Source organism: Salvelinus alpinus, chromosome 16 (assembly GCF_045679555.1).
Source record: "Salvelinus alpinus chromosome 16, SLU_Salpinus.1, whole genome shotgun sequence".
In the NCBI taxonomy this organism is placed as follows: domain Eukaryota; kingdom Metazoa; phylum Chordata; class Actinopteri; order Salmoniformes; family Salmonidae; genus Salvelinus; species Salvelinus alpinus.
The window spans coordinates 17,806,948-17,827,862 of record NC_092101.1 but is presented as its reverse complement, the minus strand read 5'-3'; the positions used below and the strand labels follow the sequence as shown (position 1 = coordinate 17,827,862).

The following is a 20,915-nucleotide window of genomic DNA, read 5'->3' as shown; positions in this document are numbered from 1 at the left end:
AAGATTGATGGTATGAATTTGTAGAAGTTGATAACAGGTAGGCTAATACAAAACATAGCTTTAAATGTCTGAATTCAGAAAGAAAATATATCGACTAGGCCTTATCAATGGAGAGGAGAATAATTTTAATTCAATTTGAACTGAATGCATATTTATCTGCTAGGTCTAAGTAACATGAATCATGTATGTAGGCCTACATTATTCCATATTTGCATACCAGTGCATCAAATAAGTAAGCCTGCAGTTTTGAATTAATAAATACTAGCTCCATGGTTGGGGAATATAATAGCTCATCATAACCTCATTGATGTTTATTTGTCTAATAAACTATAGCAAATTAATATGATGACACCATGATACATATGCAGCCTTTGGTATTATTGGCTGCTATTGAGTGTCCAGACAATTTAGGCCACCTTCGTCCTCAGTCTCCAGCCTCATGTGAGGTTCACTCATTCCGCCTGTGTTTCTGGGTATGCGCTGTTGTGCTTGTTTATCTCAGCAGCAAACCCTGCAGTGTTCTCCATCCAAAATGGCTGCGGAGGAGGAGAGCAATAGCAGAGCTCCATGTCTCAATTTCTCCAGTCCCGGACCGCTGGGTAATGCTCAGCCGAGTAACAACGCCCATTCCTCGCCCGCTACAAACGAGGGGTCAGCGGGTGCAACTGGAGGGGCACCACGGACAGCGGGACACTCAAACCCTCAACCAGGCCCTGACCGTGGCGGTGGCACCGATGTCAGAGTAGAGCATTCCCCGAATAGGCAACACACTACGCCACAGTCAGCGGGTCAGAGTGCCACGGCTGCCCGGGCACCGACAGTCGCAGGAGGAGCTGCGACAAACATGACAGCATCCTCCGTGGAGTCCCCGAACATTCCATCCTCACTTCCCAGTAGCCCTGCATCTGCGGCCGTATTGGTTTATCGGGAGCCAGTGTACAACTGGCAGGCCACAAAAAACACCGTGAAAGAAAGGTTTGCGTTTCTGTTCAACAACGAGGTGCTGAGTGACGTGCATTTTCTGGTGGGGAAGGGAATGGGAGTGCAGCGGATACCAGCACACAGGTAAGCGATGCATGATTGTTAAAGTATCCGTATTTCATATTTGCTTGTTTACAAATCATTAAATCTTTGCCTATTCATGCTTATGTATTCGAATCACCGCCAGTAGCCTACATAGTAGAATACATGCCCCAATATAAATCTTCTGCAGTGCCGAGGATGACCGTTGTGCTATAGTGGGTGAGGTCGAGTGTAGGCTAGTCTTCGTCTGTTTGTAGTGATATATCCATGATATGCGCATGACCATTGTATGTTGGCAAATCATTGTGGAGGGTACGTATATTAATGCACCTCCTGGGCTAACGACTGACCAGGAAGACTACAGTTATAAACACAAATTATCCAATACATTGATATATCCCTCCTAATAAACACGACCCCCTTTTCCTCGGCAGATTTGCCCTTGCCGTAGGAAGTGCAGTATTCGATGCCATGTTCAATGGCGGTATGGCCACCACCTCTACTGAGATCGAGCTGCCTGACGTGGAGCCGGCTGCATTCCTTGCCCTGCTCAAGTAAGATTATAGAGAAGACATGTCTGGCACACCCATTTGACTGTAAAGTAGCAACTACCCAGTTTAATCCTTTTGATGTCCTTAAGAATGAGCCAATTTAGGGGGTCTGTTTGTGTCTTCAAGGTTAAATTCTAAATGTAGTGAAAATGCCTTTTTAAAATTAACATACATAAAATAGTATTGACATGTTAATGTCTTCAGATTGGTACCGTAACTACACTACGAGGTATGTATGGGTTGTCTGACTGTCCAAACTGTTGCAAATCCAGGTTCCTGTACTCAGATGAGGTGCAGATAGGACCCGAGACTGTGATGACCACACTGTACACAGCCAAGAAGTATGCAGTGCCGGCCCTAGAGGCCCACTGTGTGGAGTTCCTCAAGAAGAATCTACGGGCTGACAATGCCTTCATGTTGCTCACTCAGGTAGCTAGCTAGCTCACTGTTGCACTGCTGCTTGTAATGTATGGCCAAATCTCAAATGAATATCTCTATTTCCCTATACAGTGACATGGGAAATAGGTTGTCATTGAGCGATTCCATGCCAGCATGGCCCAATAATATTTGTTGTGTATTAGATTGTTCAGGCAATTCTCACATATAAACTTAATTGGGAGGAAGAATGTTTAATATGCTTTTTACATTTGTAACAGAACCACACTTTTTTTTGAAAATCATGATGAAAGTGGCAATTTTAGGCACTTTTTGGATACACCTACTCATTGCAGGGTTTTTATTTTATTTTAAACTATTTTCTACATTGTAGAATAATGGTGAAGGCATCAAAACTATGGAATCATGTAGTAACCCAAAAAATGTCTCAAAATATATTTTTGCGATTCTTCAAAGTAGCCACCCTTTGCCTTAAAAAAATGAAAAATTCTAGGGGTGGATCAGCTTAATATTGCGGAAAGATTGTTGCTTCCATCAATGTAATTGTCTGCATCATTTCCAATCCCCCATATCTTTTTGGGTATAGATATATAGATATACATACTTTTTGTAGAATATACCACTATTATTTCCCGCAAACCCTACCACCCTTCCCCCAATTGGAGTAAACTAATAAACAATAACACTTAGGCTTCTACCTTCAGTTTATACATTTTACAGACAATCTATTTTACAATAGTCATAACTTCCTCTATTTCTGATGTCCATCCAGCTTGATTTCTATTTGTAACTGTGCTATTTCACAACATTTCTGAACCTATATACATTTTACAGACCCCGTATGTTTTACATTGGTTATCTTGTTATTAATCCCACCCTTCAGCTCCATTCAACCCTTCCCATCTATCTCTTAACACCATCCATTTTGGATTTCTATTTGCCATATATTTTTCAACTGTGCTGTGATGCTTCACAAAAGTACTGAACCTTTCTATTTTCATAGCTTCGACAGATTGTAAATTAAAGAAATTTTTTGCTAAAATAATAATTATATTATTGATTGATTGACTATGGCTTTTCAAATCACCCAGTATTGCTATCTGCAGCGTTAGTTCTAGGCAAAAGTTGCATTTCTTCAGCCATTCCTGGACCTGTAACCAAAAACGAGCTACATATGGACAATACCAAAATAAATGATCTAATAACTGCCTCCTCACAGCAAAATCTGCAGAGCTGGGAATATTGTATCCCCCATATATATAACATTCTATTGGTTGCAAGAATTTTGTATAGTAATTTAAATGGAAAAATGTTGAATCCGGCGTAAACCATGTGCCATGGAATGGGTACATCAAAAATCTCTTCCCAACTATTTTGCAATTTATATGGCACAGCTGTCAGTTTTTTGGTCCTTATTAAATGAAATTGATATATGTTTTTATTTATTACACTTTTCTTTAACAATTTATGGTCTTTAATGCAGGGCCGACATACAAGTTCCTTACTTTTTTCCCCTTCTAATTGCCTCTTCCATTTTTGTGGTAATGCTGCAATTAGTTGGTTGTAATTTTGGGTAGAGCAGACATTTCCATATGTCTGTTATTTGCATGTCTGACAACTCCACCAGTCCTATTTATATCATTCACAAAAAAAAATTTAAGTTAGTATATTTGAGTTTAACCATAATATTTGTTGTATTATTTGTTCTTTCTTTTCATGTGGATTAAACTGAAATTGCAACCAACTTTCTAAGGCTTGTTTAAAAAATAATTATATTTTGGAGATTATTTCCTTTTCAAACAACTGAAAGTGAGCAGTTGTAATCTGAATAAAGGGAAAAAGGGCATTCTTGAACATGGGATGAGACATTCCTACCAATTTACTCGAGAACCAGTTTGGATTTAAGTATAACTTTTGTATGACTGATGCCTTTAGTGAGAGGTCTAATGCTTTAATATTTAATAATTTCTGCTCTCCGAATTCATATTCGTTATATAAATAGGCCCTTTTAATTTTGTCTGGCTTGCCATTCCAAATAAAATTGAATATTTTTTGTTCATATAATTTAAAAAGCAGGTCACTAGGTGTAGGCAAAACCATGAGCAAATAGGTAAACTGTGATATGACTAAAGAGTTAATCAGGGTGATTTTTCCACAAATAGACAGGTATTTTCCTTTCCATGGTAGCAAGATCTTATCTATTTTTGATAACATTCTATAAAAATATATTGGAGTGAGATCATTTCTTTCTTTTGGGATTTGTATACCAAGCCACCCTTTGCCTTGACATTTTTGCACACTATTGGCATTCTCTTAACCAGCTTCATGAGGTAGTCACCTGGAATGCATTTCATTTAACAGGTGTGCCTTGTTAATTTGTGGAATTTGTTTCCTTCTTAAGCCAATCCGTTGTGTTGTGACAAGGTAGGGGTGGTATACAGAAGATAGCCCTGTTTGGTAAAAGACCAAGTTCATATTATGGCAAGAACAGCTCAAATAAGCAAAGAGAACGACAGTCCATTACTTTAAGACAGGAAGGTCAGTCTATCGGGCAAATTTCAAGAACTTTGAACATTTCTTCAAGTGCAGTCGCAAAAACCATCAGGCGCTATGATGAAACTGGCTCTCATGAGGACCGCCATAGGAATGGAAGACCCAGAGTTACCTCTGCTGCAGAGGATAAGTTCATTAGTTACCAGCCTAAGAAATTGTACTCCAAATAAATGCTTCACAGAGTTCAAGTAACAGACACATCTCAACTGTTCAGAGACTTCGTGAATTAGGCCTTTATGGTCAAATTGCTGCAAAGAAACCACTACTAAAGGACAACAATAAGATAAAGAAACTTGCTTTGGCCAAGAAACCCGAGCAATGGACATTAGACCAGTGGAATGTTCTGTCCTTTGGTCTGATGAGGCCAAATTTGAGATTTTTGGTGAACGGATAATCTCCGCATGTGTGGTTCCCACCGTGAAGCATGGAGATGGTATGGGGGTGCTTTGCTGGTGACACTGTGATTTATTTAGAATTCAAGGCACACTTAACCAGCATGGCTACCACAGCATTCTGCAGCGATACACCATCCCATCTGGTTTGCGCTTAGTGGGAAGATAAATTTGTTTTTCAACAGGACAATGACCCAAAACACACCTCCAGACTGTGTAAGGGCTGTTTTACCAAGAAGGAGAGTGATGGAGTGCTGCATCAGATGACCTGGCCTCCACAATCACCTGACCTCAACCCATGAGTTGGACCGCAGAGTGAAGGAAAAGCAGCCAACAAGTGCTTAGCATATATGGGAACCCCATCAAGATTGTTTGAAAAGCATTCCAGGTGAAGCTGGTTGAGAAAATGCCAAGAGTATGCAAAGCTGTCAAGGCAAAGGGTGGCTACTTAAAATAATCTCAAAACATATTTTGATTTAACACTTTTTTTGGTTACTACATGATTTCATAGTTTTGATGTCTTCACTATTATTCTACAATGTAGAAAATAGTAAAAAATAAAGAACCCTTGAATGAGTAGGTGTCCAACCTTTTGACTGGTTCTGTACATGTCCCCTGTAAAACCCAATGATCAATGAACCTTACATGATACAGACAACACCTTGGTGTCATTATACTGCTAATATAGTGTGCTCTAAAATAGGGAGGTATGCTTTCATGGAATCGCCCCATAGGCTAGGATGTATAGGGTGTCATTGGAAATGCAGACGCTGTAATAACAAGGTTATTACAAATGATAAGACTGAAAACCCAGTATTTCTAGCTTGTCGCTAGGTATGGATATTAGAATAGAGCAAGCGGTTGATCACAGTATGATCGCTGCCAGCTGTTTGCTAACACTGGTTGTTTGTTTCAGGCGCGGCTCTTTGACGAACCTCAGCTGGCCAGCCTCTGTCTGGAGAACATCGACAAGAACACTGTGGATGCACTCGCTGCCGAGGGCTTCACTGATATTGATCTAGGTAAAGTAAATTATGCTGCCTCTGTCTGTCTGTCTGTCTGTCTGTGTCTGTCACACACAATAAGGAAAGGGGCATAGGGGATTGTCTTCAGACAAAGGACACGTTCTGGGCATGATGTGAGATCTTGTCTTCTGTAGACACACTGGTGGCGGTGCTGGAGAGGGACACTCTGGGGGTGCGGGAGGTACGTCTGTTTGGGGCTGCGGTGCGCTGGGCAGAGGCAGAGACCCAGAGGCAGCAGTACCAGCCCACTCCGGAGAACAAGCGCAAAGTGCTGGGCAAAGCCCTGGTCCTTATCCGCTTCCCTCTCATGACCATCGAGGAATTTGCTGCAGGTAGCTCACTGTGGTTATTTTCTGTCTTACGTCCTGACACCATCTGTCTATTGACAACAAAGTTACACGCTATGAAAGGCACTAACCATTCAGTAGCCACATACTTGGCAACCAGACCCAGTGGAGACGAGATAAACCGAACCGGGAAATTTAGTCACTTTTACATATTGGGATTTGAGTATTTTGTGTGTGTGTACGTATATATGCCTGTATTTCTACTTGATAGGTCCAGCCCAGTCTGGTATTCTTAGTGACCAGGAGGTGGTGAGCCTGTTCCTTCACTTCACGGTGAACCCCAAGCCTCACGTGGAGTTCATCGACCGGCCTCGCTGCTGCCTGCGGGGGAAGGAGTGCAGCATCACACGCTTCGGACAGGTGGAGAGCCGCTGGGGCTACAGCGGGACCAGTGACTGCATCCGGTTAGTACACATACACCAATGACTACATACAGACAGTGGCTGACTTGGGCAGGAGCTCATCGGAGCTGAGTACCGGCACCTCAAATTTTCTACTGTTTGAGCTCCTGTTCCTCTTGTTCGAATATTAGCTCAAAAGTATTGTGGAGCTCCTGCACCTAAATAAAAACAGTACCAACACCCAAATTGAGTACCGGCCCCTATTTCAGACCAAGTCCAGCACGGCATACAAAGTATCTCAATTCAGTAAAGGTTTACCTTCTATATCCTTTTCTGCCTCTGCTAGGTTTTCAGTGAATCGGAGGATATTTGTGGTTGGATTTGGCCTCTATGGTTCGATACATGGTCCTACAGACTACCAAGTCAATATACAGGTAAAGAGGAATAACATATACTAGTTACAGTGAGTGCTGCGTAGAAAGCATACTTGGGTAGTTAATGTTACTGTAAAAGATCATTTGTTATGATTTACCTGGTTATATAAAGGTAAAAGTGAAGACTGACTGTTGGTCTCCCTCTTCAAGGTCATTCACACAGACAGCAACACTGTCCTGGGTCAGAACGACACAGGCTTCAGCTGCGACGGTTCCTCCAACACATTCCGGGTCATGTTTAAGGAACCAGTGGAGATCCTGCCCAGTGTCAACTACATCGCGTGTGCCACCCTCAAGGTACAACAGAAGATGATAATTTCATCCACCACCATTTACATAACTTTTTTTTTTTTATACAAAAAATGCTGTACATTGTAACCGCTCAGATTTGAAGTACATATTGAATAGCATAAGTAAGCATACAGCTACACCACAATTATCCATGTCTTTCAGGGACCAGACTCGCACTATGGCACCAAAGGAATGCGTAAAGTGACCCACGAAGCCCCTGCCACCGGCACCAAGACCTGCTTCACCTTCTGCTATGCTGCAGGAAACAACAACGGCACTTCAGTAGAGGACGGACAGATCCCTGAGGTCATCTTCTACACATAATGAATCTCCTCTGACCTCCCAACCAAGGACTGGCTATATGTGGGTCCCAAATGACACCTTATTGCCCATATAGTGCAAAGTAATACTTCAGGCAATAGTACAGCTCCTCTATTCCTCATTAGTCTTTACTACTACTACACTTCATCAAAGGGTTGTCCTCTAAAGCTGGTTACACAGGCAGACTAATTCTAGATTTTATTCCACTAATTGGTCTTTTGACAATCAGGTCATCGGTGCAAAAGATTGACGTGATTGTTCAAAAGAGCAATTAGTGGAAAATATCAGAATTGTGTAAACTCAGCCGACATGGTAAATCTAACCAGGACCTGGTTGTTACAAACTTCTGATATTCATGTTGGATCTTTGTGCATACAGTATTGAATGGAAGTGGACTTTAGTTCAGTTTTTCCACCAATAAGCACACTTTTGTAGCCCTGGATAAGCACACCTGATTCAACTTGTCAACTAATCAAGCCCTGAGTTGAGTTTTTGTCCAGGGCTACAACAAATGTGTTAGGGATACTCAAGGACTGGAGTTGGGAAATGCTGCTTTAGTGGTTAAGTGTCCATCTCTCCAGTCTAGACTGATGTGGACTTTTATCTGAAGCAAATAAGTATGTCTTTGAAATAATGTATCGGTCAGGTAATTAACAGATAAGAAATCTGCAACAAAAAAGTCCACCCATACCTCAATGAAAGATTAGTCCCCAAATGGTTGCTAGGTTTAATCTTAACCTCTTCCAATGGCTGGGTGTAGAATTGTGAATGAAAGCGCAGAAATTGAATTTCTTTGACAATTGATAAAATGATTAGTTGCACTGATGCACTTTGACAGGAAACTGACAATTAAACCCTGCCTGCAAGTTTACTATATTATAGAATTGAGTAATCCCTGAAATAAATTGTTGAAATTCAATACATTTCAGGAACTGTTGGCCTACCTGGTGAATCAATGAGTCAAACATGTTACTCTACCAGTATAATGAACCAAAATTGGAATTGACGAAAATGAATTGTCTGATTTAATGTATGGTGAACTGAAATTACCACTGCTTTAGTTTGCCTAGACCTGTAAATAGTAAAGTAAGCAAGTGTCTTGTTTTGGATGCCATTCTGTGGAGCCATGGTGCCAGGAAGGCATGTTTGCCTTATCATTTTCCATGCAAGTTAGAGAAATTTGTATATACTCAATTGCATGCTTGCGAAATGCAACACGTTGGTAAACTTTTCTTGTCTAGGTATACCGCCTGCGTGGCAGGAGGCAATTGCCTGAGGTGCCCATAAAATGGTACCAAACAATGCAATCTCAAATTAAAAACACAAGTCTGGCTAATGTACATTGTAAATAAAATGTTCAGATTAAACTAGTCTTTCACAATATAATGGGTTTGCCAAAGCAAGTTAAGGATGCCAGGTCCACTAACAGGCTTTAAAGATGAACAAAGCTGTGTTAAGCATTTTCAGAACCACTTCAAATTTGAAATGAGGGACAGCATGCCGTATGAACAAAGTCCAATAAAATAAGCAAACTAGTATAGGAAACGTTAATATTGAACCAGCTGTTTTCACTGGCTTGTTACCGGCCAGGACGAACTTCCCCCACCCTTTCCCAATGAAGGCCCAACCACAAGTTTTTATTTTCCATTTTTTATTTATTTTATGGTTTACAATTCATAAAGTCTTGACTTTTCTTTTGGTAAATGTTAGTGCTCATGGTGATCTGTACAGTCCTGTCCCTCAGTATTGGAGGGGGGGAGGCAGGGGAATGAGAGAGTAGCCTTTTACAATTTGTCCAGGTAGTTGTCCAATGCAGGAATGCCCTCCTTGAGCCCCTTACGTTTACGGGTGTCAGCCACAATCTGAGAGATTTTGGTGGTAGAGTCCTGGGGATCTCCCTGGAGGATCTGCCAGTGGTCAAACACACACTGGGGGAAGGCCTGGCCACCAGTGTTGGAACGCAGGTCAGCTGTGAAACCTGGAGAAAGAACACGGGTATTAGCATACAAGGTTTTACACATACAGAAGGGCTGCAGACTTACTACAACAGAATCATATAGCCCTGGTAAATGCATATGGGAAGAAGGGCAAAGTGGACAGCAGTTGGCGAGTCCCTCACCGAAAGACTCATTGACAGGTAGGTAAGCCTTGACGATGAACATGGGGGTCCCCATGACCTGGGACTCCTCGAACACGTGACCGCGCTTCCGGTTCAACACACCGTAGATGCCTCCTACCACCTGCTCAGGACACTGCAGGGAGAAGCGAGGTTAACATTGAAAACTATGGTTAATGCCAACAGGTATGCATGCAGAAGCTGTGCAGTTCAAGCTTCTAGAATTGTAGCATTTTCTAGTCAACTTCCATTAGCCTCTAGTTGCAAGCTCATTTGTACATTCAGGTCTCAGATAGTGGTTTATGGGTTTATCCATCACTTGTTCAGCGTGGTGCATGATTTCTCATCATAGACCTTGTCCTTATTGAAATTAAACATTCAACAGGCATTGTGAATTGTAAACCTACCTGAATCTCCACCAGGTAGACAGGCTCCATGAGTCTTGGCTGGGCTGTAAGCTGGCAGGCATACAGCACTCGGCGGGCTGTGGGAATGATCTGACCACCACCACGGTGGATAGCATCTGTGTGTAGGGTCACGTCGTGGACGTCAAAGCGGACAGCACGCATGTTTTCTTCACACAGGGCACCCTGAAAACAATATTTAAGGTATTGAATCAAGTACTTTAGGTTACATGACAAATCAACATCCTCACTTTAAACTACCCTTTTTGTTTCCCTCAACACAATATAATGCTGCATCTTTGAAAGTTGGCATGCTGGTTTAAAGTCACCGACAAATTCTGCCTGAGGAAAAACGACATCCATAAATCTTGCTCACCTCCTTGACGGCCCACTGGAAGCCGGCCACCACGCTGTCCTTGATCTCGTTCAGGTACTGGACTCCCTTGGTCACGTCCATCAGCAGGTTGGGGCCGGTACCATCAGGGCCGAAGCACCAGATCTTACGGGCCTCAGACACATCCCACTCGTACTTGTCGGCCAGGAAACGGGCACGGATCTTCAGCTCCTGTCTGGCGCTGACGTCGCCCTTCTCGATGTCCTCAGCCAGGCCGTCGGGGAAGGGACGGGCCTTCATGTACAGGCGGTTGTGTTTGTTTGGGGACTTGGATAGGCACATCTGGTTAGACTCCTCGGACACAGTCTCCCTGTAGGAAACCACCGGGTCTGATTTCTGAGGGGGAGAGGGGTGTTTATTAAACACTGCCTGTACCGTGACACCATTGTAAAAGGGATCATGTAAAGAGGCATGAGGACTAGTGTACCTTCAGTGGAATGCAGGCATGGTCCTCCTCCAGATCCTTCAGGCAGATCTCCAGATGCAGCTCGCCAGCTCCAGCGATGATGTGCTCTCCAGACTCCTCGATGATACACTGCACCATAGGGTCAGACTTGGCCAGACGCTTCAGGCCCTCCACCAGCTTGGGCAGGTCAGCAGGGTTCTTGGCCTCGACAGCCACTCTCACCACAGGGCTGACGCTGAACTTCATCACCCTCATGTTATGGGCCTGCTCGAAGGTAGTGATGGTCCCGGTCTTCACCAGGTACTGGTCCACTCCAACCAGACCAACAATGTTCCCGCATGGCACGTCCTCGATAGGCTCAATGTAACGTCCCATCATCAGAATGGTCCTAATGAGGAACGGGAAAGTCAGGCAACAGATCAATACTGGGCAAGACTTTATACAGCATCTACGATGTTAGTCTTGAATGCGCCTTGGGCATGGTCACAAATGACTTACAGGTCCTCCATAGATTGCGCAAGACAAACAACAAAGTATGGTCATTTGAAGTGTTGCTTTTGAGTGTACCAACCTCTGAATTGGTTTGAGGTAGAGGTCCTCCTTCTTTCCAGGGGTGAAGTTCGGTCCCATAATGCGCACCTTCTGGCCAGAGGACACGCAGCCGGAGAAGACACGGCCGAAGGCGTAGAAGCGACCCTTGTCGGTGGTGGGCACCATCTTGGAGATGTACATCATCAAAGGAGCCTTGGGGTCACAGTTCTTGATACCTAAGATGAAACAGTTGGGTTAACATAGATCGGTATACAGTACCCTCCATGTTTCCAGATGAAGGAAACGAGACCGAGGCAGTAGTCTTACCCATGGCAGCTTCATCGTCACCAGGTCCTTCATAGAGCAGCTCACAGCGGTACTTCTGGGCCGTGACGGGGGAGGGCAGGTGGATGGTGATCATCTGGAGCAGGGCCTCTCCGGCTGGCAGCCAGCGACGCATCACAGCCTTCAGCAGGGGCTTGCCCTCCTTCTCTTTGTCCTCATTGTCCAGCTTGATGTCCAGCTTCTCAATCAGCTTGGCCGTCTCCTCTTTCTTGAAGTTCATGATGGCATCGAACACCTATAACAGAAACAGCAGTAAAACTTAATGAGTGGACAACAAAATACAGATGAGATCATATGGGGAAAGATAACTATAGCCTTCACCACGCATGTCAGACTGAAGCTTATCATCACTGGACAATCAGGTCAAAGTGAAGAATGTTTATGTCATCACTCATACGCATAAAGCTCTAAACGGCTTTCCTGGTCAGATGGGTACATTTCTGGTATGTCGTTCACCTGACCAAACTGAAAACAGTGTGAAAGTCATGTCCCCACTCACCTTGAAGATGGGGTCCAGCACGAGCTGAGAAAAGGTACGCGGGAGCTTCTTTCCATCAGGTCCGGTGGCCGACTTGCTGAACTTGCCAGTGGCAGGGTCAAAAAACCTGAAGGGGAAGAAAGTCTCAGCATTTAACTACACGGCAAACGTGACATGTACCAGACAATCTTAATCAGCAGCCAGTTCTGGAAAACGTGGCAGCTGATTACAAGGTGGACAGTGAGTGGTCCTCACCTTTCACCCCACAGCTTCTTCATCATGTCCTCCACCTTCTTGCAGCGCTCTGCTGGTCCTAGTTGGGCATCACCCTTGGCAAACTTCATCACGTACATCTCAGCAAACTGCTTCAGGGTGAAGGCCCATCCGTGAAGTCCGGACCCAAAGCCAACAGTTCCAATGACTGGGTCAATCTGTGACACAAGTCATTAGTTTGACGACACTTTTGTTCACTATGTGGGGCGGGTTGATACCAAGCAGCTAGTATTCTATTTACAGAGAAATGCTTTCAATATTCATGTAAACTGCAGTTTTACCATTGGGTGCAAAACAGAACTGGAGTAATGACAACTTCTCAAGTGATATTAAACCATTTCTGGCAATGCACTACACAGCCAAAATAAGTTGCTTACCATGATGGAGCCCATGGGACCACCCTCATCCTCTCCGTAGGTGGCGATGATGACGTTGACATTCTCCACGATGCGCTGGAAGGTCTGGAACAGATCCTCTGGCTCCAGCTGCAGCTCCAGCAGGGCCCGGTCCATCTTGTTCATCATCAGCACAGGCTTGATACGCTCTGCAATGGCCTGCCTGAGCACAGTCTCGGTCTGCACACACACACCTGGGCAGGGAAGGACAAGAGCAGATAGTGAGTTCGGAAAATGTTGAAAACAAATGGATTGGTTTGTTTGGTTGACTGGCTCCTCCTCCTTTTTGTAATATACCTCAATCACGGAACCTAGCATCAATATGACATCCTGTATGACATGTCTGAAAATAAAGAAATACTTGTTCACAAATTATAGAACACGCCATATGTTTTTTCCATTACACAAATCAAAGCATAATTGTGTCAGACATAACTAGGGCGCTAGTCCGCTTTCTTACCTGACACGCAGTCCACAACAACCAGGGCCCCGTCAGTAACACGGAGAGCGGCTGTGACCTCAGAAGAGAAGTCAACGTGGCCTGGAGAGTCAATCAGGTTGATGAGAAACCCAACACCATCTTTGCACTGCTTGATGAAGGCCATGTCGTTCTCCGAGAGCTCGTAGTACATTGAGATGGCGCTGCAGAGAAGGAAATTGTGTTCTTAGTCTACAATAGTAGGAAGCCTCACTCCTACTTCTGGCCAGTCAGGGAAAATGTGCACGAGTATGCTAGTGGACACTCACGTTGACTTGATGGTAATGCAGCGCTCCTGCTCGTCTTTTCGTGTGTCGGTGAAGCGGGTCTCTCCGGCGCGGGAACCTGCGATGATACCAGCCTTCGACACCAGCGAGTCTGTCAGGGTGGACTTACCATGGTCGACGTGCGCAATCACAGACATGTTACGGATGTTGGACTTCTTGTCCATGATGGCACGGATTTGGTCTACGGTAAAGTTCACCTACGGGAAAATTGTTTATTAGTCTAGTCTCCCTTGTTCTTACACATTGTTAAAAGTCCCAAATACTGAGTATAACCAGCCATGACAGTTTCACCATAGTACTTTCCCCCTTCCACATGGACATCAAACTCTTCTAGATTTGGGAACTTAAGATATTATACTGTAATAATGTAGCTAGGAGGTAAAACAAAAGTATAACTGCAGATTCTCGTTATAAACTGTGGAATGCACAATACAGTACCATTATGGCAGATGTGAGGCACTGAATGCTGATGCAATTGAATTGCCAATGGGGACCTGGCAGGCAAACAATCATGAGCATGCTCGCCCGTTAGCCGACAGGACTTTATTAACTGGCGTCATGCTTTAGTATTTCAATGCCAGGCAAAACTGCCAAACTGAGGTAAATCATGGTGCATATAGGATGGCATTGAGCCCACGATTTGACTAGAAAACGCTATGCAACCTGACAAAAGTACAGTAGGTAGTAACGTTAGGCCTCGATGCAGTTAACAGAAATATATAAAACGTCAGCTACCTAACTACACCTGCCATTTAATCGCACAAAGTATGTAGTGCATTAATTAGATTTACTGCAAACAGCAGACTTCAATTCGATCACAACCATTATGATCAAGACAAGCGCTAAGACAGCGCAGCCTGGCAGAATAGGCCACGTGTACAGCTAGTTACGCCCGTCGGTCAACATAACTTGTTAGTTAACCGGCTAACGTTAACACCGACAGCGTTTACGTCGCTGGATATGGGACAAATAACGTTAACGTAACTAAAAGATAGTTAGGACAATTCGAGACTGGCCGGCAAGCCACATGACAATCGACCGCCAAGAGAACAATATGAGACTGGCCGGCATGGCATCGACACATAGTTAGATGCTAGTACCTAATTGGAAGGGCATGACAGGTACAGGTGGCCTCTTTGACATGGAGGATTCTAATTTGTGTTTCGGCACTGCTGTGCGGGATGAGGTTTGTTCACCAGATTTTTTTTGGATTTTTTTAATGTTGCCATTTTGTTCCAAACCCAAGTCACCGCATACTATCATCCTAGTTTCAAGAATCTATATACTTAAAAGTTATATACAGAAGAAGCAGATACCACGATTACACTATTCCCCAAAATAAACTAACTAGCTAACTCACCATTTTGACGGATGGTTGTGGATTCGCTTAGTGGAAACGAAGACACACGATATGACACTGCCCACCTCACGAGGGCATAGGCAGGGAAGAGACTGGGTTACGTCAACAGGAACGGTTTTATACTGCTGGCGTGCTTCGTGACGACACACCGTGACAGAGCGGGATACTTTGGCTTTTTGAGACAACTTCTCTGCTTAACATTTGTATCTAGCATTTTACGCTGGTGGGCCTACAAGCGTTGACGAAATATTTATACTGCTACGAAATTAGGCCGAATCAACATCCAGACATCAAGCAAAGAGTAATCGCTTGTGTGCCACACCTAGGTGCAAAAATAGACTGCTGACTGTTGTACACATCCGCTTTTCTTCTTCGATGAGGTTTGACGGTGGTTGGCATCCAATAAATGTTGCATTACCGCCACCTACTAGACTGGAGTATATAACTCCCTTATACTTTGCTTGAAAAAAATTGGCCACAATTGGCCAGGGTAGGCCATTATTGTAAATAAGAATTTGTTCTTAACTGACTTGACTAGTTAAATAAAGGTTAAATGTTTTTTTTTTTTTTATGTATCACGCTCTGTAACTCTTCTGAAGTCAAGTCTCGCAAACCCAAATACCAATCTGCAGCTGCCACCAGCACAATTTTCTGCAACTTACATTCTATCCCTGCAGTACAGTTGATAACCATTGCTATAAATGCTAAAAATCCAATCTTACTGAAACATATTGACTTATCCCTCTGTAGTGGTACAGATCTACTACTCACACCACTCCTCTCAGGATCCCCCACCCTTGACCCATCTTCCTCTACTTTCTTCACTGCCTCAGCATACGACACCTTTTGCACTTAGCTAACCCTGGAAACCTCAACCTGCCTATCTCGCTCCGACATTTCTGATCCCCAGCCCCATGGTCACCCCTACAATTAACACATACCACTCCTTTCCCTGATGCTACACATTCCTTTGTCTCATGCCCTTCTGTACACTTCTCACACCTAGGATCCTCCCTCCTACACACTGCTGCCACATCCCCATAAGCTTGACACCTGTAACAACATAATGTATTCGGCATAAAAGCTTGTACAGGATAATTTATAGATCCTAACATCACTTTGTTGGGCAAGACTCAACATCAAAACAACGACTCTTCTGTTTCACCACTCTCATCACCCCGTCTGCGTCGCACCAAACGACAAGCATCACAAACACCGGGAATCTTCTCCTTCAGTTGGTCAACTTCACATTTACCCCTACCCCAGTAATCACTCCTTTCAATGGCACCCTTTTCTTGAGAGCAAAACAATTCACACCTCTTGCCCCCATTCGTTTAACGCGGAGCGCTTGCTCCTTCTGACCAGCAAAAACACAAACAATTCACACAAGACCACTTCTGGTTACCCTCACAGATTCCACAGCACCCTACTTCACCCACCCTGAAACCACACATGGATCAGCCACAGACTCATCTTCATCCTGACCCTCATTGCAAGCCTCGGGCTCCGAGAACTTCACCACACCTACCAGCTCCGATAATTCACCCTCATTCACTTCCATTTCTCCTCCTGTCTTCAACTCACTCTGCTTACACTTTCTACCATTCTTCATTAACAAACCATCTCCCTTTTTCCCGCCATTTTTAACCGACCTCCTCTGCCTCTCTTTTTCCCTCCATTCCTCCTCTGTGTTCCAAATATGTCTCCTTATGATAATACTGCACTTCTCCTGACATACATCTTGTTCTTGCCTTCTCAAGGGATGCCATTTAACCGGTTGCCACAATCTCTGTACAATCAGCATGATCCCCTCAGGATGTAGTGCTCAAAAGTGCATCCCACTTGTAAAGCAGCTGCTTCATCTTGATGTTCTCTATCTGGTGTCTTTGGGACGTTCCGGATGTCCACATCCACTCTTACCCGATCTGACCTGACTTGGTAGGCCAGATATTACATTATTCTTCTTCTTTAAAGTTTTATGACCGACTACACATGTTGGTGTATTGCCGCCACCTACTGTACGGTGTACTGAAACAAAAAATATTCCATTGCGGGAAGGGGGACAACATAATACAAAATACAAAAATCAAACAACCATCCCACTCTTTCAGTCACATTCAAATCCCGTTCTACACAGGCTCTGGTGCCTATGAGGAGGGAGTATTTATCGACAGGATTCCTTGTAATGCAAAAAAATCCCTGAGTCCCCAAAAACGCTCAGCCGCACTCACAATAATGCCTATTTTCTCCTATTTCCTCTCCGTTTGCGTTAATAACTGAAGTAATAAACGTTACAAAGCCCACCTTCTTAACATGCAACATGTCAGGATCCCTCTGTTGACAATGAACATCATTTTGTGCCTCTACTCCTACTACCACTACTTCTTCAACTTCACACCTTTCTTCCACTGTTCTCAACGCCTCTGGATAGGAGACATTCTGGACAGCCCTTATTCTTGCCACCTCTGTCTCCTTCACTCGAACAGGACACTTCAGAAATTCGGCTGCATGTTCACCACCACAATTGCAGCATTTAGGCTCAGCCGGCATATAATACCCCTTCCATCTAAATACACTTGACACATGACCAAATCATTTACATTTATCACACTGTATGGGTTTGGGCACAAAGGCTCTCCCAGGGAATCTCATGTAACCCAAATACACGTGAAGAAAGAAACTCTTCATCAAAAAACAATAGAATGGATGGAGTGGGCTTCCTTGCATTTGCTTCTAGTGTAACAGTTTAACTTTACGTCCGTCCCCTCGCCCCGACCCGGGCGCGAACCAGGGACCCACTGCACACATCAACAACAGTCACCCACGAAGCATCGTTACCCATCGCTCCACAAAAGCCGCGGCCCTTGCAGAGCAAGGGGAACCACTACTTCAAGGTCTCAGAGCAAGTGACGTCACCAATTGAAAGGCTATTAGCGCGCACAACCGCTAACTAGCTAGCCATTTCACATCCGTTACACTCATCCCCCTTTCGACCTCCTCCTTTTCAACAGCAACCAGTGATCCGGGTCATGGCACCAATGTAACAGTTTAACTTTACGTCCGTCCCCTCGCCCCGGGCGCGAACCAGGGACCCTCTGCACACATCAACAACAGTCACCCACGAAGCATCGCTACCCATCGCTCCACAAAAGCCGCGGGGAACCACTACTTCAAGGTCTCAGAGCAAGTGACGTCACCGATTGAAAGGCTATTAGCGCGCACCACCGCTAACTAGCTAGCCATTTCACATCCGTTACACTAGCGCCACCCCAAAGATAACACCCTTGATATGCGCCCTGCTTCGAAGATCCACACGACACATTCCATTCTGACATCATCTTGAGACACAGAGCACGCACCTTCTGTTCCATAGAAACACAAAAAACTAAATAAGCCCACTTCTCGTTATTCTCTACGACGCCACCTCATCCAACACATCCACAATTTTAATAGAGACTTCAAACAGATCTCCCACGTAACAACATCGATCGAAAACCCTTACAATTTTGTAGTGGATTCAGTGTATCCACTCAAATTCGCATACCACCCCAACAGATCCACAGATGACGCAATCTCAATTACACTTCATACTGTGAGGGTGTTGGTGAATGGAGAAACGTGGAGTCAGGCGCAGGACACAGAGATGAGTATAGTCTGACAGTTTGCTCAAAAATGAAGAATAAATACTCCAACACGGAAAACACAAAAATCCAAAACACAAGAACACGAACCCACATGACAAACAATAACGCACAAAACAGAGAGGGAAGCCAGAGGGTTAAATAAGGAACATAATTAATGGAATAGAAATCAGGTGTGTATAATGAAGACAAAACCAAACGAAAATGAAACATGGATCGGTGGCGACTAGAAAGCCGGGGACGTCGACCACCGAACACCGCCCGAACAAGGAGAGGGACCAACTTTGGTGGAAGTCGTGACACATACTTCCCTCTCCCACCTCCAAAAGGGGAAATAACTGTGATAATTCTGGGGACCCTGGGACTGAACTCCTCCCTCTATAACTGGCCTTCCTAACGGGACTGCCCCAGGTGGTGAGGGTAGGCAACAACACCTCTGCCACGCAGACCCTCAATAGGGGGGCCCCTCAATGGTTTGTGCTTAGTCCCCTCTTGTACTCCCTATTCACCCACAACTGCGTGATCACGCACAACTCCAACACCATCATCAAGTTTGTTGACAACACAAAGGTGGTAGGCCTGATCACCGACGGCGATGAGACAGCCTACAGGGAGGAGGTCAGAGACTTGACAGTATGGTGCCATGACAACAACCCCTCCTTCAACATCAGTAAGACCAAGGAGCTGATCGTGGACGACAGGAGAAAGAGGGGAGAGCACACCCCCATCTACATCAACAGGGCTGAAGTGGAGCGGGTTGAGAGCTTCAAGTTCCTTGCCATCCACATCACTAAGGACTGAACAGGGTCCACACACACCAGCACAGTTGTGAAGAGGGCATGACAGCACCTCCTCCCCCTCAGGAGGCTGAAAAGATTTGGTATGGGCCCTCAGATCCTCAAAAAGTTCTACAGCTACGCCATTGAGAGAATCTTGACTGGCTGCATCACTGCTTGGTATGGCAAATGCACTACCCTGGACTGCAAAACGCTACATTGCGTGGTGCGGATAGCCCAGTATATCACTGTGGCTGAGCTCCCTGCCATCCAGGACCTCTATATCAGGCGGTGTCAGAGGAATGCCCGAAAAATTGCAAAAGACTTCAGCCACCAAAGCCATAGATGTTCACTCTGCTACCGTCCGGCAAACGATACCTGGGCATTGGCTTCCAGACCAACAGGCTCCGAGACAGCTTCTACCCCCAAGCCATACGACTGATAAATAGCCGAAAGAACTGATAAATAGTTAAATAATGGTTACCCGGACTATCTGCACTTATCTTGCACTGACTCTATGCACACTCACAAGACTATATCTACTGTACACACACTCACACTCACACTCACACTCACACACACACTACACTGACACTCTCACACAATTCAGTCCCATTCAAAATCCTATTTTTCCTAACCCCTAACCCTAAACCTAACCCTAACCCGTACTCTTACCCTAACCCTAACCCGTACTCTTACCTTAACCTTAACCCTAACCTTAACCCAAAAACCTAACCTTAACCCTAACCCTAAACCTAACCCTAGCCCTAAAACTAACCCTAGCTCCTAACCCTTAACATAATTCTAACCTTAACCCAAGTTGGTCAAAAAAATAAATCTGGTCCCCACAAGAATAGATAAACACGTCCACACACACACACACACACACACACACACACACACACACACACACACACACACACACACACACACACACACACACACACACACACACACACACACACACACACACACACACACACACACACACACTGAACAGGGGAAAAAACATCACAACATTCACTGAGGATAGATTACATACACTAAGTACACAACATATTAAGAACATGACAAGGACTGACCAGGTGAATCCAGGTGAAAGCTATGATCCCTTATTGATGTCACTTGTTAAATCCACTTCAATCAGTGTAGATGAAGGGGAGAAGATTTGTAATCCTTTAGACAATTGAGACATGGATTGTGTATGTGTGCCATTCAGAGGGTGAATGGGCAAGACAATAGATTTATTTAAGTGCCTTTGAACAGGGTATGGTAGTAGTTGCCAGGTTCACCGGTTTGTATCAAGAACTGCAATGCTGCTGGATTTTTCACGCTCAACAGTTTCCTCTGTGTCTCA

At 44.4% G+C, this 20,915-nt stretch overlaps 2 protein-coding genes and 1 non-coding gene across 4 annotated transcripts; 1 reads left to right on the top strand and 2 right to left on the bottom strand.

Annotated features, from left to right (window-relative positions):
* Positions 1-82: 82 nt before the first annotated feature.
* On the top strand, positions 83-8,606 carry btbd2a (BTB (POZ) domain containing 2a). Its single transcript, XM_071345091.1, has 9 exons — positions 83-1,065; positions 1,458-1,577; positions 1,847-2,003; positions 5,832-5,937; positions 6,075-6,272; positions 6,499-6,691; positions 6,975-7,062; positions 7,213-7,359; positions 7,516-8,606. Exons 1-9 carry the CDS (start codon positions 476-478, stop codon positions 7,675-7,677), a joined length of 1,761 nt encoding a protein of 586 aa, XP_071201192.1. The 5' UTR covers positions 83-475; the 3' UTR covers positions 7,678-8,606.
* A 702-nt stretch (positions 8,607-9,308) lies between these two features.
* LOC139540981 (elongation factor 2b-like) lies at positions 9,309-15,278 on the bottom strand. 2 transcript variants are annotated; one of them, XM_071345090.1, is made up of 14 exons: positions 15,142-15,232; positions 13,764-13,978; positions 13,477-13,658; positions 13,314-13,359; positions 12,999-13,210; positions 12,604-12,779; positions 12,370-12,475; positions 11,853-12,105; positions 11,566-11,761; positions 11,016-11,382; positions 10,571-10,924; positions 10,198-10,380; positions 9,794-9,926; positions 9,309-9,652 (listed from the first exon to the last, which is right to left on the bottom strand). In XM_071345090.1, the coding sequence occupies exons 5-14, from the start codon at positions 13,143-13,145 to the stop codon at positions 9,459-9,461; spliced, it is 2,109 nt and encodes a 702-aa protein (XP_071201191.1). In that variant the 5' UTR covers positions 13,146-13,210; positions 13,314-13,359; positions 13,477-13,658; positions 13,764-13,978; positions 15,142-15,232; the 3' UTR covers positions 9,309-9,458. The 2 variants fall into 2 exon arrangements, with proteins under 2 accessions (XP_071201191.1, XP_071201190.1); XM_071345089.1 differs by lacking the exon at positions 13,314-13,359 and having other exon boundaries at positions 15,142-15,278.
* Positions 12,198-12,264, bottom strand: LOC139541807 (small nucleolar RNA SNORD37). Its single transcript, XR_011668423.1, has one exon. It is a non-coding gene; the product is annotated as a small nucleolar RNA SNORD37 (small nucleolar RNA).
* Positions 15,279-20,915: the final 5,637 nt, after the last annotated feature.

Bases quoted from the DNA above. Each gene is read 5' to 3' on its own strand.
- btbd2a (XM_071345091.1), top strand. From the start codon at position 476: ATGCGCTGTTGTGCTTGTTTATCTCAGCAGCAAACCCTGCAGTGTTCT. The intron at 1,578-1,846 runs GTAAGATTATAG...TTGCAAATCCAG, and splicing joins GCATTCCTTGCCCTGCTCAA to GTTCCTGTACTCAGATGAGG. The intron at 6,692-6,974 runs GTTAGTACACAT...TGCCTCTGCTAG, and splicing joins GGGACCAGTGACTGCATCCG to GTTTTCAGTGAATCGGAGGA.
- LOC139540981 (XM_071345089.1), bottom strand. The intron at 10,381-10,570 runs GTGAGCAAGATT...TATTGTTTTCAG, and splicing joins TCCAGTGGGCCGTCAAGGAG to GGTGCCCTGTGTGAAGAAAA. The intron at 9,927-10,197 runs GTAGGTTTACAA...TTCTCCCTGCAG, and splicing joins TCTACCTGGTGGAGATTCAG to TGTCCTGAGCAGGTGGTAGG.